The following is a 25,766-nucleotide window of genomic DNA, read 5'->3' on the forward strand; positions in this document are numbered from 1 at the left end:
TAAGGTCTTATCTGTCTCCCTTAACAAGGTTGTGATTCTACTGGACTTCATCTTTATCTCTCTCTCTGTTTCAGGTCTTTTATTAGGTAGCAGCAGCAGTAAATCAGCCACTAGTGGATCTGTGGTCCAGCCCACCTCCGAATTACTCAGCTTTTCAGACTCCAGTCTTAGGGCTGGTGACTCGTACACACCTCCTTCCTTTGGTCGCTGTCACGTGAAGGATGGTGCAGAGGGTGGAGCCTCTGAAGGCATGGTGTCCCTCAACACCTTCAGCATGATGTCCCTCCCGCAAAGCTCCAGCTCCAGCAAGCATTACGAAAACTGTCACCCTGCAGGAGAGCTTGGCAGCCTGGCCTCAGCCGCCTACAAACGCCCCCAGCCCTCCTCATCCTCTTCCTCCGCAACATCATCTTCCTCCACTGGTGAAGATGGAGTGAAGAAAAAGAAGCGGGGGAACTGGAGGAATCGGTATGGACCATGCTTCACCTCCCAGGATAGTAAGAACTTGGAGGTGGGAGACCACGGAGCCACACTGCCCTCTTCCGCCTCCCCCTCACAGTCCTCCATGAGCACTATAGCCTGCCGTGGGAACGCCGTCAGTAGTGCTGGAGGTGTGGGAGCAGTGGGAGCTGGTAGCACCAGTATGGGCATTCAAAAGTCCCCGTCTCTCCTCAGGAATGGAAGCTTACAGAATATGACTGTCAGCTCCCCACCTGCTGGACCAGGTGAGCAGAGAGATTTATGCTCAGCAATCAACAATAGATCTTAGTCTGAGTGAATGTTATACTGTATATAATTGGTCGAGAATGAAGAAGCCATGAGGGATAGTGTCCAAATGTAGTGTACTGTCTTTGTTAACATGACATGAAATTTTACCCTATTTACTTTCTTTATAGATGTATCTGGACTTATTGTGAACAATTTATCGGTGCACCTTATTCCATAGGAATTTTTTTGGGAGAATTTTTCATTAAAATGTATCAACTTGCTCTATGGATGAAATGACTTCCCTTTTTGCCAGATGTCACCAAGTTCTTATTTTTAGTCCCTCCCCTCCAACTACGTTATATAGAGACCCCTTTTTATAATCCAATCAATTTCCAGTGAACAAAATCAAATCCTGTTTATAAATTTAGATTGTGTGTGTGTGTGTGTGTGTGTGTGTGTGTGTGTGTGTGAAATATCCTGTTTCGCTTGGAAAGTGTCACAGTATGAAAAAACAATGGGATGCAAACAGCATTTGATGTTGGTCTCGTCTAATTTCCCCAGCCCATGCTTAGTGGAAATTTGTCCTCTCTCAGCCTCATTTTTGTTTGTATCAAATGAAATATAGTGTCCACTTCGATTAAGGTCTATTATGTTTTACTGTTTTTCATACTGTTTCACTATTGTAAATGCTCAGGCACTTCCGATCTCCCAGTTTCTTCCCTCTCTTTCTACAGTAAATCTCACTTTTTTCCTTATTCACTTACACATACACACACACACACACACACACACACTTTTTCATTGACTCTTGCACATAAATACATCTGCATTGTTGCATTAAAAAATTAGTACTAGTATGTTTTGGTAGATCTGAGGCTACTTCTACATTAATCAGGATATATTTAAAAACGTTTTTTTTTTTTTTTTTTTCATTTTGAAATGCTCTGTCCACACTGCCGTTTTCAAGCGTTTTCCAAAGTTGCTCGTCCACACTGAAACTTATGAAAATGTGTATGGTCTGAAACACAATTGTCCTCATGTTCCATGCCGGACACCAATTCCAAGTAAACTTCCCATTGCCTTTGAAGGAATGCAATGTGAACATTGTACAAAGTAACATTTATCTTTAACAAAGCTATCAAAGTGAATATCAGGCACAACAGCGCCGCTATAGCACAGGCCGCCATCTTGATTGTTTTGGTTGAATAGATCACATGATTGCGTCACATGACAACAAATATGTCATCATTTTTAGATATATCTGTTATCCCATTCCACACTATATTGTGAAGATGGCATTTTCTAATTTATCCACTTCAGAGAGCGTTTTTCAAAAAGCTTAGTTTTTGCTGACAAAAATGCCATCTCAGTGTGGAGGGAAGGCTAAAATGTAGAGAAAAAGTGGACATGACCCAAGAACATTTATTTTCATAAGAATCAGTCACTCGAGATTAGCCAAAGGTCACAATTCTTAAATCACTGAAAAACTTAATTTTCAGTATCCCATTCAGTTCAGTTTCAGAGATTTCAAATCACAGGCTAACTCATCTTAATCCTTCCCTGAATAGCAGTTTTTTTTTTTTTTCACATTTCTGTTTATTACCAAAAAAAAGAAAAGAAAAAAGCATTTGAGGTCCCCTTTTCTCAAAGAGAGGCCTGGGACCCAGTGGGATGTTGTTTTGGTCTATACTAAAGCTCAATAGGCTAAAAGTGGATGGAGGTTCTCTCTAAAGTGCTTCCTTATTCCTACCTGATTGAGAGCTCGGAGTGGCCCGCTGAATCTCCATAGAGATGCACATTAACCTGTTGAGCCTGAGGGAGCTGGAGGAGGGAAGGAGGCTGTAACAGGCAATTAGTTAATTTTATTTGTTCCTTCCTGTCGCTCTCTTCGCTCTGGATCCGGATTGAGCCATGATCACTAGCATCTTAAGATAGTGTGTAGAAATGCCCTGACCCCTACTGGCCTTCCCAGTCACTGAGTTGGAGCCAGGGCGACTACAGTTGCGTGCACAGTGCTGGTTATGTCTCTCGCATACGCACTCACGTATAGGTCACATCGTTTTGTCTCACTCATTTGCAGGCACTATCTCACCTGCTACAACTCTCCATTGACATAAGTGCTCCACAAACGCAGGCTAGCTTTAAGGGCCTGATTGGTGGTACTGCCCTGTTGCTTGGCAACCATTGGACCACTTTGGAGTTTCCGTTTTGATTAGAACTAAGAAACTCCAGTGTGTCTTTTGGTCTATGTCACTCCATAGTAGTATGTTTTCTCTATCACACTATCACCCTGTCCCCTCCCTCAAGGCCGTCTGGGCTTTTTTGTTTGTTTGGGGCTCAGTATCCCACCCCTCCCTGCCCTCACCTGGTCCTGGCCTTTGGCAGGACTGTAAATATTTAGCCACGGTTAATGCAGGGCTAGAACGGAGTGCTCCGCCTCATCTATCTGTCTTACCCTCCCTGAACAACTCCCAGCCTTTTTTTTTTTTTTTTTTTTTTTTTTTTTGATGAATGACTGGTTTATAAGGGGGAGCAGTGGGGGCCATTATTAAATGCAAACATCCATCCCGGGCCCAGCCGGGAGTAGGCTTTATGGGGTGCCATTTGGGGAGGGTGGGAAAAGATTCTTGTTAGTAAAACAGTGTTTGTCTGAAATGAGAAGAGGGAAAAGCTGGGCAAGACAGATAGCACAATGTACATTATACAGTTACGATATACACTCGCACAATCACGAGGCTGGATTTATTACACAGTGATTAAACTATGTAGCCATCCTGTCTATTCAAGTAAACAATCGTGAGCAATGCATGCATTTGCTGCATTAACTATAGCCATACGCTGTAACTTATCCACGCTTTCAGTCAGCACACATTTGAAACATCAAGCCAACTCTGCCAAAGTGTGTTTGCATGTGATAGAACATTTAGCATATCTTAAAGCTAGCAGCCCAACTAAAAACATTTCATGACATTGATCACTGCTCACGATACCACATTTAAATTGAAAACATCTGCCACGTCAAAGGCCTAAATCTGTTCTACAGGCCTGCAACAATGCTTTGAATCAGTCCCTCCTTTCTTCATCTGGAGCCTTCCGTAAGGAAAGTGCCGAGGATCCTTATCAGGTCCTGAGCCTTGTCATTAACCTCCTTCTGAACTCGCATGGATTTTCTGCTGAGAGAGGAGACTGGTTTGACTTGAAATTCTGGCTAATCTAATTTGAAGTATCCCCTCTCTCCCCTGATTTGATAAGGGGGGTTTCAGGAGGAGATGTTAAGTCCTGATCGATTGGCCTGTTCGATCACCACCAGATAACAGGATCTTTGTCCTTGCTTTGTTTGGCTGCTCATGTCTTGTAGCCTCTAATCAAATGCTCTGTTGGTTGACCTTTTCTGAAATGTTAATTATTAACCAGATTACTAGATTAACATGATTATTTAAAGATAAATTTAATCATTAATGCATTGAGTAAGCTATTGGTATTCAGCGATCTCCCAAAGGTAAGATGTTGAATTAAAATAGAATTCCATGACACAGACCTTGGACATGATGTCTAAGATTTAACAATCTGGCTTGCTTTCTCTGTTGGATGTGTCCTATGTGTGGAGTTTGGTACTGTACACGGTTCACGTGGTACCTCTCTGCCCAACAATGTTTCCTTGTTTCGACAGTGAATGTGGACTGCCGCAAGCCATTCATTCCTTTGTGTGGCAAGGGGGCCCCTCTTGTTCTTGCAAGGGTCAGCCTGGGCCATCAGCTGGGTTTATTTGAGATGGTGGCTGGGGATGAGGGAGAGAGAAGTGGGGGGAAAAAATCAATAAAACAACAGCAACGGCAACAAACAGCATGCATGTCATGAACCGGCACATAAATATGAATGGGATGTAGTAATCCCCAGCTGCCTAGCCCCACCTGAAAGCCCTCAGTCATTTTTACAGAAGAAATGGTGAGTCGTCAGATTCGAAGAAACCATTTTCTGGGTCATAGGGAGCCCGGTGAAGAGTGCATGTTGAGAGGACTTAGAAATGCTTTGTGCTCTTTCTCGATGTCTGCTGTGATGAAGGTCTGGTCAGACAGGCAATTCAAAGTCCACAAAGTTCATCTCTGGGGCAGAGAGAAAGAGACAAGTGAGATAGATGGATAACCAGTGAAGGGATATTGGAGGAAAGAGGTTGCCCTTTACAACTATTAATACTTTGCCTTTACCACTGGATTACAGGTCATATGCTGCATTGATTTGTTTCAGATTCCCTGGTTGCTGTGCCAGATCTCCTACTGATAAACAAGACAATGAGTGTGCTAATATTATTTATGACATTCTATCCAGTGGAAATCAAAAGATATCCTTGGGCTTGGGAGCGGATTTGTCATGGAACCATTGAAAATTTACTGTTTAACCTAAATGATTTACTCTAAATCCTGTCTTTTTCCTCTCCTGTTCATGCAGGGTCGTACACCAGCAGTAGTGATGTAGCCTGCCCATTGCCAGGTGCGGTCCTTGGAGGGTCTCTATCCGGAACCAACCCAGAGTTACCCACTCATCAGTCTGTGGTTACTTCCATGCCCAACCTTACCTCACTGCCCCCAACTGCCCCTTTCACCAGCACCTCATCCACACATGTGAGTAATTGAACATGGTGTATTACGCAGTCATACACTGTATGTGTTTAATAGATGTTTCAATAGGAGGCCTGGGTAGCTCAACGGGTATTGACGCTGACTACCACCCCTGGAGTCGTGAGTTCGAATCCAGGGTGTGCTGAGTGACTCAAGCCAGGTCTCCTAAGTAATCAAATTGGCCCGGTTGCTAGGGAGGGTAGAGTCACATGGGGTAACCTCTTCGTGGTCACGTGGTAAGTTGTGCGTGGATCGCAGAGAATAGCATGAGCCTCCACATGCGGAGTCTCCACGGTGTCATGCACAGCGAGCCACATGATAAGATGCGCGGATTGACTGTATCAGAAGCGGAGGCAACTGAGACTTGTCCTCCACCACCTGGATTGAGGTGAGTAACCGCGCCACCATGAGGACTTACTAAGTAGTGGGAATTGGGTATTCCAAATTGGGAGAAAAGGGGATAAAAAAAAAAACAAGTTTCAATACAACTTTTTTGGTTGATTTAGTTCTTACATGTGGGTGGAGTAAATGTAAGAAAGAAGGAATTTAGATGAGCATAAAAATGTGACTGCATCACCAGAATAAATTTTTAAGGTATTTTTTTGTTTTGTTTAAAATGTAAGTTTTCATTAAGAGATTGGTGCTATTGTTTGACAGGGTGTAATTAGACTGATTTGTAAATGGGAAGCTGTGAATCCTTTTAAGTAGGGAAACTAATAGCGATTTAGTGACCAACGCATCTGGAAAAATTCCACGAATGTACATTATTTAAAATTGACAATATAAGCCTCAAACAAAAAGAGTATGTCTGCAAAGTGAAGAAGTAGCCTAATGCTGCTAATCGCGCTGAGCTTTCAGCTCACACATATCCTTAATGCTTCATGTCTTACAAAATTAACCAATTAAATCAAATTATACTCATTGTCTTTGTATCGTGTGGTAATTTGTTTCAGTTTTATCAAGATAAATGCTGTTTGTGCACGATTAAGGCACAAATAGTAATTAACTCCTAAAAGGCATGGATGTAAACGTTGGGTGCAGCTATTTATGTATTAATTAACTCACATTCTTGCTGACATGAAAACATTTTTTTTCTTCTGCAGAATAAATGAATTTGGTTGGCAAGAGTCCAGGTTTGTGCTGTGCATTATTTATCTAATAGTAGCTATATATTAACAGTATGAGGGAAGCTGGCTTAGGTGTTCTTTGCTACATAACATGTCAGTGTGAGAACTACATTTTGTGTCATTTCAGACCTAATTTTTCAGCTTATGGAGACAGTGTTTTGAGTCATTTAGGGTACTTATGACTAGGCTGCTTATGTATATGGTCTTTGCGGATGAACGTCTGTGTATATGTGACTGTTTGCATTAGCTTGTCAGAGCAGTACAGCAGACTGAATGTGTAGTCAGATAAACAGAGTGACATTCGTGAGAAAATCGCTATAGTTGGCTCTACTAAATTAATGAAAAATTAACTGAATTCTAGTCTGTTGTCAGAGATCAACAGTAAAAAAACAAAATGGTCCCATCACAAAAAAAATGAAGCATTATTTATATTTTCATGGTTTACTTTAAGTCTTTATTGTGCAATATAACTGGAAATTGTACAGCTATTATGTAACTCCAAGACAGCTAATTCATAAATGCTTTTTTGCCAGACAAAGACAGGGAAAAACATGGTTCCCACGCATCCTGGAAAACCTGGAATTTTGCAATGTAGTTTTCCAGTCATGGAAAGTTAGAAAAATACCTAAATGTCCTGGAAAATAATGATTTATCCTGGAAAATATTTTAGTATAATATAGAACTGTTTGACCATGTTGCTAAAAAGGTTTTTGTTACATGTACGGAAACATGGTACAGAAAGTGGTAAAGATCAGTACTTGGAATAGCCGCCGGCTGCACATTGTGGAACAACATCAACAGTTAATTGTCATGAACGATTCACTGTCACATACTTTCTCTGCTCATCTGCTGTGATCTTTGCTTTGCTCTAACGAAATAGTTTAAGTATTGGTATAGTACAAAATAAAAAATTTCATTCCAACATTGCTGTTATGCTAACCACAAAAACATTTGAGTCATAAACTTTAGAAAGCGATGGCGGTCGAATCACTGATTTAAAAAAAAAAAGAATTCACACCCCGAGTTTGTGATTCGGCCTTCACACCTCAGGATGTGAATTAATTTTCATTAATTCAACGATCAGAGTCCACATATATCGTGGTTACCACATGTAGTATGCAGAATGCATGGACTGAATCATAGAATCTAGTCATAAAAATGACATTAGCTATAAAACGCACAATGGAATATGACATGAACAGCTTTACTGGGAGTAATAATCATACTGGGCAATGTAGTGAACTGCTTATCTGGAGGTGAGAAACTACTGTCAAAAACACACAGAAACGCCAAAATAAAAGCTCGATTTAAATGAACGAATGTATTTTTGCTTGTATTATACTTGCTAGGAACGTAAAATGTCCTGAAAATGTCCTGGAAAATTGTGCCTCAAAGAGAGGGAACCCTGAAAAAAAAATTACTTATTGGTTTGTTATTTTAACTAATTCTTTTTCTTGTCGCCAGTTTTTCCTGCACCTTTTTCAGCAGTGGCACTCTGCTGCTACTGAATCTTTAGCACCACAGCAAAAGAGTGATACCCAGTGATCCCCAAGTTGTAAGCTTTCATTCTGAATTGAATGTGATGAGATAAAAAGAGCACGTGCCCTGAAATAACGCAAAAACAACACTTGCATTGTGTTGGGCTAAACAATCCATCGAAATAAAATCTAAATCAAGATAAGACCTTATACATAGATTAAATTTATCTGGTGATGTATAGATTAAACCGCAGAAGGCTGTGATTTAATCAAACAGTCTGCACGTTCTACACACGACTCATGTACAGCTCTGTTTTGAGTGCACATGAGGTGTTTCTGAGCTCACTTCACGAATTTCATCTCGTGCACAGAATAACATAAGTGTTGCATTCTATTCTGTTTGGTAACGTGTGCTGAGCGTTTTATATTTACAGCTCTCTAAATTCACTTTAAATGGCCACTACAAGTAAATATACAAATCAAAAACAACCCCATGACACCAGGTTTTTGTGGACAGAAGCTGAGATGAGAGCATTTCACTATATTTGGAAATATTCAAAGGCTATCGTTAACACGACTTCAAACAGAAATTTCCTGCAATTTTTAACCACATCCCATAGCAATGCCACGTACAAGTTAAGAAATGATTAGAGAAATATTACTTGTATAATAGTAATAATAATATGTAACTAGTATAATTAGTTGAGAGAAATTGATAATGAGAGAAAAGTGGGACCCATCACATAGTGCACAGTCAAGATGAATCCTTGAGTTAATTAACTCACTGAATCAGTGTTGTTCAAGATTCATATGACAACGTGTAGCTAGCTATAGAAACTTTTTTGCAACACACTGTTTATAAATAAATTAAGAAATTAAAATGTTACTCTTGCAGTATATAATACAACTATAAAAATAATAAACTATATAAAACTATTTAAATAATATAATATGGGAAGGTGGGTGGGGGTGCTGGGGTGTTGTATAGGTATACTTATTCAAAGGCTTTTTTATTATTGTGTACGAGGCAAATTTGTATCTTTGCACTTGCTTTTATTTCCCAAGTTTTTATTTGTATGTCTTTGTATAAGTATTTTAGTTGTCATGGTATGTATTGTGTTTGATGTTGAAATGGGAATCTCTGTACAGCACTTTGGTCCATTCTTGTGGTTTTGAAAGTACTCTATAAATAAAAGTTGAGTATATATTTAGTAGGTATATATTTCTGTCGCAGTTTCCTAAATCTTCCCTTCAAGCTTTTTATTTTGAATCAAACTTTGATTTTGACGTAAAGGCTTTTCTGGTTCTGTGTTTTGGTTTTAGTTTCACACCTCTGGTTAAAACATTAATTAAATGCCCTGTGTGGTAATCAAAGCAGAAAATGCTGCAATTTTATTATATAAATATTTAGTCTGCAGGCGCTGCACACTTTACAGTAAATGTGCGCTCTCTTGTGTCTATTAAAATAAGCACAGCGCGTGATGCTCATAAAATGTGTTTTGATCAGTCTGTTATAGTACCAATTTTTATTAAATTTTAAGATTGATTTGCCACTGAAGTACCAGTACTTTTGACATCACTATCCAGGACGATGACAAGTCATTTGCAATTTCAACAAAACCTTATCTGTGTTAGCCAGCTACATCATGTTAACTTAAAAAGTTTAAATCAGCTGAATTTGCAACAGTGTCCAATACATCACAGAAAACCAAATGTTTACATTTTCTAAGCATAAGTAACATGAGCGATTTAGAATTTAACAAATGTATTGTAGTGACAACACAGCACTGACCCAATAGGGCAAGTGACCATTACTTCAGCTTGCCTGAAACTCTTTTATCCTTGTTGTTGAGCCCTGAATGTATAGATCAGATTTTAGTTTTGACTTCATAAAAAAGAAACTCAAATTTTTCCTCCCCATGGTTGGACTACACCATATGTTCACATCACAATAATAAAGAAAAAACATTCTTTTGGGACCCCAGCACTGTTCCTAATGTGCCCTTTGGAAGCACACTAAAGACTGAGCACAGTCTCTGCTGCTCTCCTGAGCATCTTGTCTTGACTTGCGCTGCTGTAGCAACCGGTCGTCTCCAGGCAACAGGGCTTTGTTTGTGCAGAGCTGCCCTCTCTACAGGCAGGGTGGCCTTACATTAGGAGATGAAGTAGACCCACTGATGGCTTTAATGCTGCAGGGCTGTCTTTGGTTCAGCCCCTCCTTACACATGCTTGCAAATATCCCCCATTAGTCCTAAGCTTTATGGCATAGGAGCCTTAATACGATGGAGTTTTTTTCAAGGTAGGGACTCACTGATCAGTAAACAGGTGATGTTTTTGAAGGTATGTCTAGGGTCATGAAAATAATTAATTCAAATCAGTATTTACATGTAATTATTTAATACATGTATCCAAAGCACAAATGAGGAACATCACAAGCAATTTGTCATACAAAAGCCAAAAATATATCCTGCATTGCACTGCCAAGTTTCTAGAGTAGGCTAGAATAGGACTGAAAGGTATACTATAGAGAATAGTATAGAAGCAATACATTCTGTGCAAACAATCATCCTTTATTCCATAAACATGATGTTTGCAATTTTGTTATTCTCTCTCCTTCCTCTCTATTCCTATATCTCCCTTTGTTGATTGAAGAATGAAGGGGAAAAATAAATTCTGTGGTTGCAAGCAGTGAAGTGTTGAACTTCGACCCTAGCATACACCCCCTAGGCCCACCTCTGTCCCACTCTTCGTTAACCTCCACAATAGTGCTCAGAGCCCTAAGCCTCAAACAATCTGGCTGTCCCTCTTTTCCCTGTGCTGGTGCATTGAGCCCTGCTCGCTGATGGGATGGGAGATGACAGGCTGGACATAGAGCTGTGTAGAGGGATGAGGATTTTTCTTCATACTGGTCATACTCCCTCCTCTCTTCACACGACCTGAAAGAGGAGTCTGAGGAGTGGGGAGGGCCAGCAGGGAAGTGAGGGGCCTGGAGAATACAGGATATTACTTATTATTATTATTATATATATATATATATATATATATATATATATATATATATATATATATATATATATATATATATATTATTATTATTATTTTATTTTTATTTTTTTTATTTTTTTTTTAAAGGTATGGAAAAGACTTCAGACAGAAATGTGAGAGCCATGATTGTCAGCAATAAAAAAAAAATTTATTTATATATATATATAATATTATACATACACACACACGTGTGTATATACAGTGTATGTATATGTAAATGTATACTTATATGTAAATGTATATTTTGATGTAAATGCTTTGAAGGTGTTGGTTCAAATTCTAAGTTAGGTTTATTGTCATACACACTGCAGAGAAATGGAGAGCACATACAATATGCAAAGGCTGTATACAGTATAGCACAATACATTTCACATAATACAGTAAGAATTGACTAAATGGAGTAAACTGAGGGGGGAAAAACTTAATTTTTGTAATGTTGTAATTTTAGAATCTGAAAAAAGGCCACTAAAGGGCATTGCAGGCAGGTAGCTGATTTTAGTTAGGGTTAGAGAATTTGATAGACTTGGCTCCATAAGTTAGGACTGTGATGCTTCGTTTTTTACTACATCCTACAGTTGTTAGTAGAAGATCCATAATAGAAGCCTGTGTTCAAGGTTTGTTTAAATCATGGTGTTTTATAGGATTATTCATGAGCAGTTTATAATGTTTGCAGAATGTGTTTTGGTGAAAGAAATACATTATCCTACAACACAGCAATACAACAAGGAATCCCACGTAATTCCAGCTAGCTTTATTTCCTATCTGTTTAGAGTATTAAATATGTAGATAAAGGGAAGTCAGGAAATGTTGGTTGTATGAAAATATGTTGTGAGAATAAGGACAGAATTAATAGGATGCATTGTCAGAGAGGATTGCAACCATTGATAATAGGCAACATTATTAAAATGATGCACTTCCTACAAAGTATATAGGCTAGTAATTGTCTGTAAATTGTAATTAATATATTAGCAGTCATAAAACTATTCTGCACATTGTTGTATAACAAGAATATAATACTAAATACAAAATGATTAGTTAAAGATGTGTGTGGTTTCTACAGTGAAGTCAAAGTTTGTTCTGGTGCACATATGCTGCTACCTTAGCGGCACCGCAACCAATCCCCCTATTAGGGAAATGGCTTAATTGGATTAAATAATTAGCTGCAGGAACACATGGTCTGTGTATTGTTCAGGGCTGTGGATTTGCTCTTGTGTGCTCCGACAATTCTCCTGGCTCACAGGAAAGACATACTGACTGACATGGTGTTTTGTCATCCAGGTCTTTGGCCAACATTTGCACATACACTTGCATACATGCAGGGACATGCACCCACAATATTAGGAGCATGACATTTTTACCACCTTAATTCTAATGTGTGCCTTTTATGTGTGTTTCGTCCTTAGTCAAACTCACTACCGGGAACCTTTAACCTAGTGCCATCCCATATGTTTGGAAACCGGCTGAACCCGAACTCGGCCATGGCTGCCTTGATCGCCCAGTCTGAAAGCTCCCCAGCAGGTGAGAGACGCACACACATGTTTTGCAACAGAGAGGGAAGCACACTAATCTTTAGCTGGTACCTCCCACCAGCACAGGATTCCCTTCGCAAATCCCTTCCTCCTGCGCTCTTCTCTGCAGTTACTTCTCATCCTACCCTTCTTTCCTCGCTCGCCTGTGCATGTGGAATGTGTGGTCAGCTGTATCCCCCCTTGCCATCTTCAGGTCGCAAGGAGAGGGAGACATGAAGAACAAAACTCCCCGGGACAGAGAGTTGAAAGTGTGCATACCTGTTAAATGAAGCATGCCTCCACTCAAAACATTTCATTAATCTGCACAATGACCACAGTGATGACACTGAGGGGATTGCCCAGGGTTTAAGAGGCAGGCATACCTTACGCACAGCCTCTCCTTCTCACCATCCTGGTCCACTCAACACTTTCCCTGGATCCTGCCTAAGCCCTGGGGTCCCGGTGCTGAGCGAATGGGCTTGCAGGACCCTGTCATGGGGGTAAAAGGGGGGGAGCTGGGACCGGTTGAAAGAGAGAGGGAAAGAGGAGGGCAGGAAAGGAAAAAGAGTAACACAGCCTTTGAGGAATAATGGATCAGTCATGCCCTCCTCCTCATACAAAGGTCAGGGGGTCATTTGACTAACAATGGGAGAAAGAACACCCTTCCTTAAAGAGACCACAACTCGACTGGAACGCTTGTGTGCTCTTAGCACATGCCCAGCTCTTGCCTGCTGCTTATTCTCAACGCAGCACATCCAAAGCTTTAGCGTGGCATCCGTGAAGGTGTGACACTGCTTATTTACTTTGGCAAGGTTCTTGTGCTTTCCTCTCAATGCTTATCGCCTGTTGATTGCAGTTTTCCACCAAGTTCCAATGCTTTTTTTCTTTAGTTCTTTCTGTTTCTCTCTCTCTCTCTCTTCTTTCTTTTTTTTCTTTCTTTTGCAATTTAAAATTTGTAAAGTGATACCCAATGATTTTGGGTCCAGTCTGCCCTGCAGCCCCGAGGCTGATCCAGGGTCAGGCAAGGAGTCGGTGCCATTACAAGTCAGACCAGACCTTGGGCCGATGGGCCCACACCCCCACTGGAGTCAGCCTGCCGCAGCCTGTGCTCGAGGTGGTAGTGGGCTGGAAAGTGTTAAAAAGAGGGGGGAAAGGAAGGGGGTGGCGGGGAAGGAATCGGAGAGGAAGAGAAAAATGGGATTGGTTGACTGTGACTGGAGGGGGGTGGCAAGAATGGAGGGAGGAGGGGGTTGTGCCTGGTGAGGCGCATATGTGATTCATTACTTTCACTGCAGAAAATGAAAAGCAGTGTCTGGCATGGGGCCTGCAGGCAGGGCGATGGGAGCCTCCACAGGGAAGGAAGAACTGGGGTGAGGGAAAGAAAGGAGAGCTAACGAGGGGGGGGTGTATGAGAGAGAGAGAGAGCGAGGTGACTCAGTGACACACTCAGTAGTGTCAGTGTGCAAGCTGAGCTGCCAGAGAGACAACTCTTCAGCCCATAGATGGATTTCTGTGAGGGAGAACTGGCAGCTGCCAGGCTCCGTGTGGATCGAGCCTCCAGTCCCTGCATTTCCCAGGCTCCTCTAGAGCCCACATCTGCACACTGGCTCCTTATCGGCTGCTTTCTTTTTACCTTTCAGATCATGAGCTGGGAGACGGAGCTCTCAGCTTCTCCAGAAGAGGAAACTCACCAAAGGCAAACCTCTCCCCTCGGTAAGTCCTATTTACATTCCTGAGCTAGAGTTCCCCTCCTCCAGGCTCAGATATTTCACTCTTCCTCCCTCCCCCCACCCCATTCGCCAGCCTGCACTCATTCACTCAGTCCGTTCCTCCCTTTTGCACTTACCTTCTGAACAGCAGGCATTTTTTAACACAGCTGTTACCCATGTTGCATTTTCAGATTCTTATGTAGAAGGGATCTCCAAAAAAAAAAAACATTGTGTTCCTTATCTGTAACCTGAAAAATAGATTTTTGGCTTGCTAGCCCCATGACTGAAGATATAAGATGGATTTATAATGACACAAATGCTCCGTGTGATTTGCATACTGTTTATCAAAATGCCTCCGGGATGTAATATTTTAAATTGAAGAGGTATGTTGTTATTCTGCACTATACTTTTGATTGCATCAGTGACTTAAGAATTGTTTGATATTTTTCACTCATTGCTGCTTCAGCATATTTAATAGATGGGATGGTTAGTTTTATCTGTTGTAATTGAATGAATCCGATCCGATTTACGTCAATGCAGTAGAATGCATGTGCAGATCAAGTTGCAATATGTGTTTATGAAGTGCATTTAGCTCCATCACTTTGATCACATTTGATTTTTGATTAGCTTGTCAATTTGTGCATTGGGCAATTTGTGCTGTGGCATTTATGGTACCTGCACAGAAAGTACAAAAGTGTGCGTGTGCATGTACAAAAATCTCATTCTGGTTATGTTGGAATGACAGGAATTTAGAAGTGTTCTGCAGCATGTTCAGATGAACCATGAATATCTTTGTGCTATTTCTGTGATCCACACCGGTGCAGCTATGCAGGGTGTTATGGCTTCTTAGGGCAATACTGGTGGTTGTGGAGATTTATTGCCTTGTGGCGCTGATCTCAGCCCAGCCATAATTACCCCAGAGATAGATTCACGTTCGCATGGCTGCCGCTGATGTAGAGCCCAGAGCTGGATGCATTCATAATAACACAGATCGCTGTCTGTCCAAACAAGAGCGCCCTGAGATTTGTGGTGTCAGAGATACGCACTAGCCCATTTCACAAGAGCTGTGAACTCTGTTTGGCTTTACTGAGCAGCATGTCTGCCTCTGAGGGCATAACACCAGAGCAGGAGTTAAAAAAAATACTGTTGTTGTTGTTGTTAGTACAGCAGTCTAGCGAATGTTTGTTGGCGAACACAGACTATTTACAACTTTCAAAAAACTCTAGCACTATGTGATGCTCGACTAAACAGCTGTGAAATGCATTTTCTTTTAAAGGTGTTATTTCTGCAGCACTAGCGTCATTGAATGGAATCACAAAAATAACTACATAGGCAAAGTTTGTCAAGACATAGCCTTGTCTGAAAGTTTAAAACTGAAAGTTTGATGGTGTACAGACATTACAGTAAGATGGATGTCTGTTTGTTTACATTTGAGTTTTTGGACAGTTTTCCCATTTGAATATTCCATCAATATAGTCTATGGGATTTTTCTGCAATTTGTTCATCCGCTGTGCAAAAACTGTAATTCCAACTCGTTAGAAAATGTACCCTTCCCTAAGCTCTGCCCCCTTGGTTACAGTTGCTTGCTCTAACAAGCTCTGCAGAACTCCTCATTGGAATGAATGGGGGATTGCCGTGAACTACGTGGTTTTTGGCTAAATATTCTCATAAACGGAATGGATAATATTATTACTTGGGCTGGTATGAAGAGTGACATTGTAATGCAGATTTATCTGAAGTTTTTTGTCAAATAAATTGTTAAATTTCACAGTAATTTGTTTAAAAACTGTGGAGACTGTAATAATCATTTGCCTTGATTCTGATTCACAGTCACTTGAAAAGAGGAAAAACTACACATCTAATAACATTAGCATAAGTGAACAGAGCTGTTTGTAACATCTCATAACACTAATTTTGATGCTGTGAACTGATGCTTTTACTGTGACTTGAATCAACACATAAATGAATTAATGTTCAATTATTAGCTTTACCTTTGAGCAAATGTAGGTGTCATTGCAGATGTTATATTTTCATTTGGGAATGAGGGCTAACACAGCATATTCCATAACGAGCTCTTCTCCAGATTTATTTAAAGATTATTTTTTTAAAAGAAAGAAAAAAATCTGCGGGTATCCTCTCTGGGAAACTCTTGTCACTTTTTACAAATGACCCAGCAACAATGTGTTTTAAATTTTTAATGTTAAGATCCAAAAAAATTGCACACATCTCCTTTAAATTTATGAGGTGACAAACTTTTTCTTCAGTGTCTTTCATAAAAAGTTATCAAGTACTCTGTGCAAATATCGGTCTTGTCTCACTTGTTGTCTGTTAATGACCTTAGGTCTCCGTTAAGTGGACTGCACATCCGGTATGACTCGTCAGGACCGTTGCTTCCAGGGCTGGGCTCTGGTACAGATACGCTGCCCCCTGTGGCCACCAGCATTGACCAGCTGCTGGAAAGACAATGGAACGAAGGGCAGCAGTTCCTCCTTCAACAGGGCTCACAGGGAGATGGTGAGAAGAGTTTCTCTTTTACACATACGTGATGTATATTGCCTCTATATGCAATATTATTCCTCAACACTCACAAACAAAGGCATTTGGCCCTCTTTGGTTGTCATTATATCTGTCTTGCTATGGTTGTTGTTGAGCCATGGGGTGGGTCAGTGCTATTGAACTCTAATAGGGCAGCTTACATTTTTTATGATGGCTAATGCTACTGTGTTTCTGAACAAAAGGTTTTTGTGTTGTCATTGTGATAAAATGTCTTTTTTGTCACCATATAATGGGTTGTAGTGGTTGTGCTACTACTGGTGTTTGCTAAAGCAAAAAGTATACTTCGGTCAGACGCGAATGCTGAGCATCCGTGTACAGAACGCATGACGCAAATCTCGTCATCAGCAGAGTGCACTGAACGCGCGCAGCCCGATTTTCGAACTGCATGTCTTGGAACACGCAAACTAAGCATGCGCCTGGAATTATTTACACTAATTAGTAGTCTCACAAGGTGGCAACACTCACATTTGAGCCGTTTCTGTCACGAAGAAGCGCTAGAGGTAATCGCCGGTAAACAACAGGAGGCGAAGGTAGAAACAACAACAGTAGATGTGCACATCAAGAACACGTGTGAGGAAGTCAGGAGATACTTGCTTTTGTATAACTTGAGTCTGAAGGAATATAAAGACATCTTTATGGGTCTAAACTCCTGAAGAGAAATACGGTGTCTCATAGTAGTCGTAGTGCGCATGCGCCAAATGCCTGTGTATGCGCGCACAGTCATATGGAGTATACTTTGACAGGCTTGCGTTCGATTGTACGCAGATGCTGAGCGTTTGTGTCAAAATCGAAGTATACTTTGGGCTTAACACTAGCCATAACACCTTGGCAAAGTGATGTTGCAAAACTTGGCAAGCACCACTTTCTTTTTCTTTTGAAAATGTAATCTTGTATTATATTATTGTATCGTGTAACTGAGCATGTTAATCCACTGGAAACAGTTAAATGCTAAAAGGTTTGATCCACTATGGTCATTTCATTGAAAGTTGGCTCATGTTTGGTCTCCTCAGGGGCCACGAGGACAACCATGGATCCATCGCTTCCTTTCAAAATATTTTATCTAAAGAAAGAATAATTACAAAGTCATAAAATTAAACAATTAAACTGAATATCAATCAAATAGCATGCCCGTTTGAAGTCTGTAATTAATTTATTGGTTAATTGCATTTACCTCAGTAATTATGAGCTTCATTGCCTGTCTGTTTTGTCTCTGTATAGCTCTTGTGTAAAATCTGAACAGCTTCTTCATGATCAACTGTAAGTAATGTTAGCGGGGAGGTAGTAGTGAATTTTGCAGTAGCAGCAGGTTGATTCGTAGTGTCAGGATTGTGTGAATGAGAAGCAGCTGTTTCTGTTATGATAGAAGCTCTTTCAGCAGCGGGGGGAAGTCAGACAAATGCGTGGAGAGGCCTGAACAGGAAGTGGTAGGGCAGTTGTGTTCTGCTGGTGTGGAAAGAGGTTTCTGTTTGTCACTGATAGGAGACCAGTTTTGCGGTTTTGCTGACAGTGCATCTGGTTTGCATTTCAGTAGGGGTTGCTGGCCGCCGATCAGTGCTTAAAGAGTGCTACAAAACTGGCACGGCCCTGTGATCCTCAGACAGGACACGGGAAAGATTGGAAGTCTGTTGTTGTATTTCCTTCTGGAGGTCTTGATCTGCCTGAGTGCACATGTAGATGTAATTTTGCTGTTGTGAGATTGGGTTCACTGTGGCTAAAAGTGCATTTAGTCAAACTTCATTTAAGTTTTTTTTTATTTTTTTTATTTATTTTTTTTTACCAGTTTTATATTAATACCAGATCTTAGAAATATCTGAGAATTTTACATTTGAGAATTCCAGGCATGGACATTTCTATCATTGCAATACATTTGTTTTCTAGTTTTGCTGTGCTCTAAAATATTACATTGGTTAGAGAGTGCTTATGTAGAGTAAAACTTACTCAAAAGCCAGCGTTATGATCAGTCCGTTATATCTGTCCATCAGACATTTTCCCATAGCATATGGAAGATGCTAATAAGTGTCAATCTTTTTAAATCTATTAATGCAAAAGATTGCAATCCAACATACAAAAAGAAATCCGCCTGGCAATATCTGTAAGAGGATAAATCTCATGAAACCTTTCAAGAAAATGTTCTGGTCATATTTAACCCCAAATCAATACAAAACAAATGTAACATTTATATTTTAAAAGTAAAAAAGTAAATAAAAAAAATGAAGCCTACATTTCGGACCATGAAAGGGATAGTTCATCCAAAAACGAACATTCTCTCATCATTTACTTACCCTCATGCCATCCCAGATGTGTATGACTTTCTTTCATCTGCTGAACTCAAATGAAGATTTTTAGAAGAATTTCTCAGCTCTTTCTCAGCCAAATTTTGAAGCTAAAAAAAAAAATCGCATAAGTCAGCATAAAAGTTATCCATAAGACTCCAGTAATTAAATCCATGTCTTCAGAAGTGACATGATAGGAATGGGTGAGAAACAGATAAATATTTAAGTCCTTTTTTACTATAAATTCTCCTCCCTTCTCAGTCAGGCAGCACTTTAACTCTCACTTTCCCATTCTTCTGATTAACATTCATCGTGCATATCGCCACCTACTGGACAGGGAGAAGAATTTCTAGCAAAAAAGGACTAAAATATTGATCTGTTTCTCACCCACACCTATCATATCACTTCTGAAAATATGGATTAAAAGACTGGAGTCGTATGAACTACTTTTATGCTTCCTTAATGTGCTTTTTGGAGGGTCAACATTTTGGCACCCATTCACTTGCATTGTGAGGACCTACAGATCTGAAATATTCTTCTAAAAATCATAATTTGTGTTCAGCAGAAGAACGAAAGTCATACACATCTGGGATGACATGAGGGTGAGTAAATGATGATTTTTGGGTGAACTATCCCTTTTTAAGTTTTTTGAATTGTGAAGTTTTTTTCGTGAAAATTAAGCACATTTTACCCCTCAATTCTCATTACCGTAACAGGCATGGACGTTTGACTTTTTCTTTTGCCATTGTTTACAATGATTTCTTTTTAATAAAAACTGGCTAAAATGAAAGGGAGTACTTCTATCATTTTTGAATACTTTACATTTAAAATGATAAATAATTTTTTCATGTTGTGTAAATGAGTATCATAATGACTACCTTTTTTTCGCAGTACGGTAATGAGAATTGGGAGGTAAAATGTAACTCTCATGAAAATAATGACACTTAATGGCTCTAAAAATGGGCTGCTTCATCTATTTGCAAAATATAATTTCTTGTTTCTTTTGATTTTGGAGTAAAATAAAACACTTTCTTAATAGGTTTTGTGAGAACCACCCAATATGATTTCAAGTAAATCCTTTCTGTAATCATGAACAACTGGAAAGGCAATGGAAACGTCATGGAAATTCATTGGCCAAAAAGTGTGGGAACCTGGTATATATTTGTATGTTGTCTGTTTATGTGTCCAGTGCTGGGAATGCTGAAATCCCTGCACCAGCTTCAAGTGGAGAACCGGCGTCTGGAAGAGCAGATACGAACTCTCACCATGAAAAAGGAACGTCTGCAACTCTTGAGCGCTCAGCTCTCTGTGCCTTTCACCCCTGCAAGCACCACCGCCACCACTGCCTCTTCTCCTATGTACCCCGGCAACACTCACACAGGTTAGACACACATTTGCCTCTGCTGCCTTCTGTCTTTTGTATATCCATACAGTTTTGACACACACAGAGCTCAGTAATGCCCACACACCCTCACCATCTCCATCTGGACCGTCACTGTCTAATCCCAACCCTAAACACCCCTAATCAACATATTCAAACATACACACGCCTCACCAATGAGCCCACCTCTCGCCTCACTCCTTAACACACACACACACACACACACACACACACCCGTCCAACCCCCTCCTCCCCTCTGTTCTGCTCACAGAGCCTCCTCTCCCAGCTCAACTCTAGCTAATTTGGTCTCCAGATTCATGTCAAGTTGCAAAATCTCTCTCTCCTCCAGACATGCTGCACAGCAAGAGCAATCAGCTAGGCATCAGTGTTTTAACAGAGTCCTCTCAACCCTTGCCCACTCAGGTAACTTCCTCTACCCCTGCTCTGCAGATGACATCTGCTGGGACTGAGCACCTCTTTAGTTGAGTCAAGTGCTATATTATGTATATCTGTACATAGTCGAGTGTTCAATGAATGTGTTTTAGTGATGTGTTATCATGTAGTGCGTAGTCATAGTGTTATAATGACATAGATACATGGGATAATTGGTGGCTGTGTAATGTTAAGTGATATGCTGTCTCCTGTAATGGACTAATATAAAATCTTACTTGTGTGATGTAATATTTGCTTTGGTTGGACAGGTAAAGGAGGCTTCACTCTCACGTGATCTCTCTTTTTTTTTTTTTTTTTTTCTATTTTTCTCTTTCTGTCTCTCTGTCTTTCTGTCTCTGTCTTTCTTTCTGTCTCTCTCATGTTCTTGTGCTTTCTCTCTTCTTGTCTCTCTTTCTTGCAGGATCCCCTGTCTGGTGGCCATAGTAGTGGAAGTAGCACCTCGTCTCTCTCCACCCCTCCTTCAGCAGCCCACAGTCCCCCCCAGCAGCAGGTGAATGGAGTCGGCATGGCCGGAGTGGCCATCCAACCTGGCACTGCCAACTCGTCCCTGCCTGGCATATCTGGGGTGACAGGTCTGATGGGCGCTCTGCAGGGGAACCACCTGGCCATGAGTGGTATTGTGGGTGCCCTGAATGGAGTGATCCAGACCTCCCCCAGCCTGGTCCAGAACAGCAGCCCCCTGCCCCATCCCTCCTCAGCTGCCAGCAGTTCTCTGCCCATGTCCAACAGCCTCAATAGCAGGTACAACCACACACACATCTTAGACTTTGCACTTAAATGTTTCAGTCCTTTTTTTTTCCATGTTTGAGGATCATAATTCCATAGTCTGGATTTTTGTTGAACTGCCAGTTAATGGTGATGCAGATATGGATTTGCAGATGAATCTCACAAAACCTTTTTTTTTTTTTTTCACAATTTCTTTTGATTTTGGGGGAAATATAACCTGTACATTATTGCATGAGATTCACCTATGCAGTACTTGGTAATGTGTGATGCTTGCCTATTTCCTTCATTTCTTCTCATCTTCTCTGCTTCCTAATCTCTCTGTCGCTTATGCGTTTCGGAATGCTGCAGTGTGTCCACTGCAAAAACCAGGTGAGGATTTGTGTCTCACTCTGCTCATTTTGTTCCAGTGTTACCTGTGTGCTTGTCTGCTTCTCTATGTCTGTCTCTGAAACACAACTTTTGTAGTCTTAAATAAATGGGTGAAGTTTTTGATGAGTTTCTCCTGCAAGTTGATCTTGAAACACCTTAATTAGGAGCGTTACCATGATTCTGTAGTTTCATTACTGTATCCTTCTGTTTTTCTTTCATTTAAAATGGACAGTTTTTTTGTCTCTTTTCTTTGACTTGGGTCAAAAGGAAAATGCTTTTTCCATTAGTAATGACATGTGGAATTCTTTGCATGTGGTTCACTCATTTGTGTTTGAGCAATGACAGGACATTCACTTCTTATTAATGCAATTTGGTGTACCGGTGCTACTTGATGTGTTTGTTAGGCCATTGGAAATGGTGCTTCTGCGTGAGATGTTTTTGAAATGATGTTTTAAATGTATTTTGCTTATGGGGGCTTATGTTTATGTTTTTGCAGTGCGGCAAGGCTTCTCACTGAACAACACAGGCAGATCCTCCTCCATCAGCATCAACTGCAGCATCTTTTCAACTCCCAGCAGCCCACAACGGTAAGAGGAGCACTTACCACACTTTCCATTACATCCACAGTTTTGAGGCAGTGTGAGCAGTGACTTGGAGTCTTGCAGCAAAGTTCAGTATAACTGTTCTGCAGTCGTGTTTGACATCTCATAGTCTTGCAAAGCCACACCATCAACAGTCTTGTTGATACGGCAGCTTATTCTTGCCAAGAACTGCCTTGCTTTGAAGAGGCCATCTCACCGAAATGTAATGTGGCCACATAATTCTTTTTGCATGGCTTTTAGGAGCAGATAAATCTGAAATCAAAGAGATATTAACAGGCGTGCTCAAGGATACCTCATTTACTTGCTACTTAATGTATCAAACAAAACTCTTGAATGTCTTTAAAAGATTTAATGCCTTGAACCTCACAAGCTTCACAATTAGTTCTTCCTGAGTTGAAACAGCCAAGCAATCTCCAATTTGGAGCTTGCAAATTTGTGAAAACGCTTGCCATTTTTGTGTGCAATATGCATCAGACGGTTTGTGGACAGTCTGTGGGCGTGCCGTCTGAGGCTGAGTCTAGACATCTCATCACACTGTTTGTCTGTCTGTCTGTGTGCAGGAGCAGCAGCAAGTTCTACTCTATCAGTTAATGCAGCACCAACAACAACAACAGCAGCAGCAGAATGACATACAGCTGCAACAGCTGCCAATCAACAGCCTCTTGCCCAGCAACCAACCAGCCATCACCACTAACCCCTTCCTCGCCATGCACAATGACAACAGCACTCCCAAAACTGGAGTTAGTACTGTACATATCACACCAATTCCTAGAGAAAATAAAAATTATTTCATAATTTACTGACTGTCATGTTCCAAACCCATACACATTTCTTTCTTCCATGGAACACAAAAGGAGATCTTTGGCAGAATATAAGCCTCAGTCACCATTCACATTGTATCTTTTTATTTTTTTTTCACACATTGAAAGTGAATGGTGATTTAGACTATTAGTACTTAACATTCTGCCTAACGTCTTTGTGTTTCACAGAAGAAAGAAATGTTCGGAACAACATGAGCATGAGTAAATTGAGTTTTTTTTGTTTGTTTTTTGCTCTTGTTATCCCTTCAACAAAATGTTGAAATGTTTTGTATTTTTGATTTGATCAATTTTAAATAAACACTTTGACCGTATTGTTGTTCAGAATGTGTTTTTAATGAAAGTGTGTGTCTGTGATTATTCAGAGGCTTGGGGAGAAGGCTGTGTCTGTCACAGGACAGGAGAAGACTTGATGCAGAAAACAAGATTTTGGAGGAGGAGTTCTGCCTTATGGAGTTTCTCAAATCTGCCCGTCCCAAGAGGCTGACTATCAGAGCATCGAAACCAGAATATTCCCCCACTGCAAGAAACCCTCACCAGCGCTAGCCTTGATTTGTACACACACACTTGCCAGTTTGATGCCCATCTGGCAAAAAACATGTTGTACTGATTTTGAGTAAATCACTTGCTGTAAACTTCAGGGTCCCAGGGGGGCCAAAAGACAGGCTTACACTCACATGTGCACACACGTTCTCTCTCACCCTGCCAGTGTGCTGAAAATGACACATTGGTGTGAGTCGCTGTGAGAGAAAGGTGTAGACTGAGGTCTTGGATGGGGACTGAAGCTTCTCAAGCTTCTGCAACAGTGTCTGCTCACCACTGTTACCTCTCTGTACCCCTTTAATAGAAACGTGTAACTATAATCTCAATAAACCCTGTCATATTTGTTTGTCTGTGTGTATATAAAGGCGTCAAATGTTTCAAAGCTTAAGTGATCAGACATTTGTGCACCATGAAGGCCTTCTTTGCATCCTGATCTTGAGCTTCCCTGGCGAGGAGGTGTTCCATAGGTCCACAGACTGTCTCATTGACCCTGCTGCACTCTTCGAAGAGAAACTACCTCTCAAGCCAGGACACATAGACCAGGCCCTGAACCCAAGTGCCCGGCTCCATTCTCCAAGCTCTCCGCTGGGGCCACGCGCTATTCCAATCTCTCCTTTCTTTTCTCTCTAGTTAATCAGCTTTTGTGAAATGAATTAATACCTATCAGCGTTGCTCAGGCAGTACCTAGTTCAGAGTAACAGAGAACTCTGCCTGTACAGTGACTACACTGAAATCTGATTTCTGATTTCAAATGTTTGTGCTGCATTGATCATTTTTGAAGCCAACTTTATATTGTTCCTTTTTATTTATTTGCATTCATTGCATGTTGGGCACAAGGTAATATATTTTAACGCCCAACTCGAGAAATGATTTTATACTACTGTCCAAAATTCTCAGCTCTTTTGAGTCTTGTAAACATTTTGATGATCATGTCTGGTGTTTTGAAGTTATAAAAAAGAAGAAAAAAAAAAGCCTACTTGACAAAGAAATTTTGTGGTCTTGTAAATACGCCTGTTTTTTCCTTCGTTTTGTTATGTAAAACAGATGCATATTGGATTAAGAATAAGCTGTCTGAATAAATAAGATTTAGTTAGCACAGTTTTACCCCTTTTCTCTTGTAAATAAATATTTGTGATTCACTTAGTGGTGTGAAGAACTGTTTTAAAGCAATGTTGGGGTGTTTGGATCTTTTCCAACAGACTTTCCACGAGACTGGTGACTGGATAAAGTGTATTAATTTATTTTTGTATGTGCAGGGACTTTTTTTTCCACCCTTTTATTTTTATGGTTTTATACTCCATTAAAGATGTGGTACATCCACATTTCATGTATCTGTTCTGTCAGAAATTATGCAAAATGTCTAAAGTTCGTATTTAAAACATAAATAAAAGAGAATCCACACAAGTCCTGCTTCTGAACACAGATTGTAGTGTTGTGCTTTTTCAGTGATAAATTAAAATTGGTTTATAACAAAGTTTGCAGTGTCTGTAATTTTTACTTAGAAGATTTGTAAGTAGCAAAACTATATTTTTTCGGCACATTAGTTGCATTCTAATATGCTTTAAATTATTTGCAAAAGAAGTCCCAACATGTGATGGGGGCTCTCTTTGACAAGTATTTCAATTATGGAACAATCCAATTTCATCTGCTGAAATTTAAATAAGAAAGCAGTATTAGTCTTCAGTGCAGATTAAGCAGTTTTAGATTCTAATTAAACTAATTAGCGTTATATAATTTAACCCTTGGCCTTCACATCAGTACATTGAACTACATCACACAGTCCTGATGTAGTTGCTGAACTAAAACGGCATAAAATACATCTGAAGACTACAAATTAGATGAATGTAGATGGTC

The 25,766-nt window shown here is 40.3% G+C and overlaps 1 protein-coding gene across 4 annotated transcripts in view; it reads left to right on the plus strand.

Moving 5' to 3' along the window:
* Positions 1–25,380, plus strand: part of mllt10 (MLLT10 histone lysine methyltransferase DOT1L cofactor) — a 65,025-nt gene extending 39,645 nt beyond the window's left edge. For 2 of the 4 annotated variants that reach the window (XM_051686922.1, XM_051686925.1), the window contains 12 exons: positions 75–725; positions 5,155–5,327; positions 12,378–12,492; positions 14,123–14,195; positions 16,533–16,705; positions 20,210–20,401; positions 20,751–20,824; positions 21,255–21,595; positions 21,929–21,949; positions 22,446–22,536; positions 23,112–23,300; positions 23,735–25,380. In XM_051686922.1, coding sequence (XP_051542882.1) covers positions 75–725; positions 5,155–5,327; positions 12,378–12,492; positions 14,123–14,195; positions 16,533–16,705; positions 20,210–20,401; positions 20,751–20,824; positions 21,255–21,595; positions 21,929–21,949; positions 22,446–22,536; positions 23,112–23,300; positions 23,735–23,782 — 2,141 coding nt within the window. In that variant the 3' untranslated portion in view covers positions 23,783–25,380. The remainder of the gene's footprint in view (positions 1–74; positions 726–5,154; positions 5,328–12,377; positions 12,493–14,122; positions 14,196–16,532; positions 16,706–20,209; positions 20,402–20,750; positions 20,825–21,254; positions 21,596–21,928; positions 21,950–22,445; positions 22,537–23,111; positions 23,301–23,734) is intronic. The other 2 variants (XM_051686923.1, XM_051686924.1) reach the window with 2 other exon arrangements.
* Positions 25,381–25,766: the final 386 nt, after the last annotated feature.

The sequence above is a fragment of the Myxocyprinus asiaticus genome, chromosome 44 (genome assembly GCF_019703515.2).
Source record: "Myxocyprinus asiaticus isolate MX2 ecotype Aquarium Trade chromosome 44, UBuf_Myxa_2, whole genome shotgun sequence".
Classification (NCBI taxonomy): domain Eukaryota; kingdom Metazoa; phylum Chordata; class Actinopteri; order Cypriniformes; family Catostomidae; genus Myxocyprinus; species Myxocyprinus asiaticus.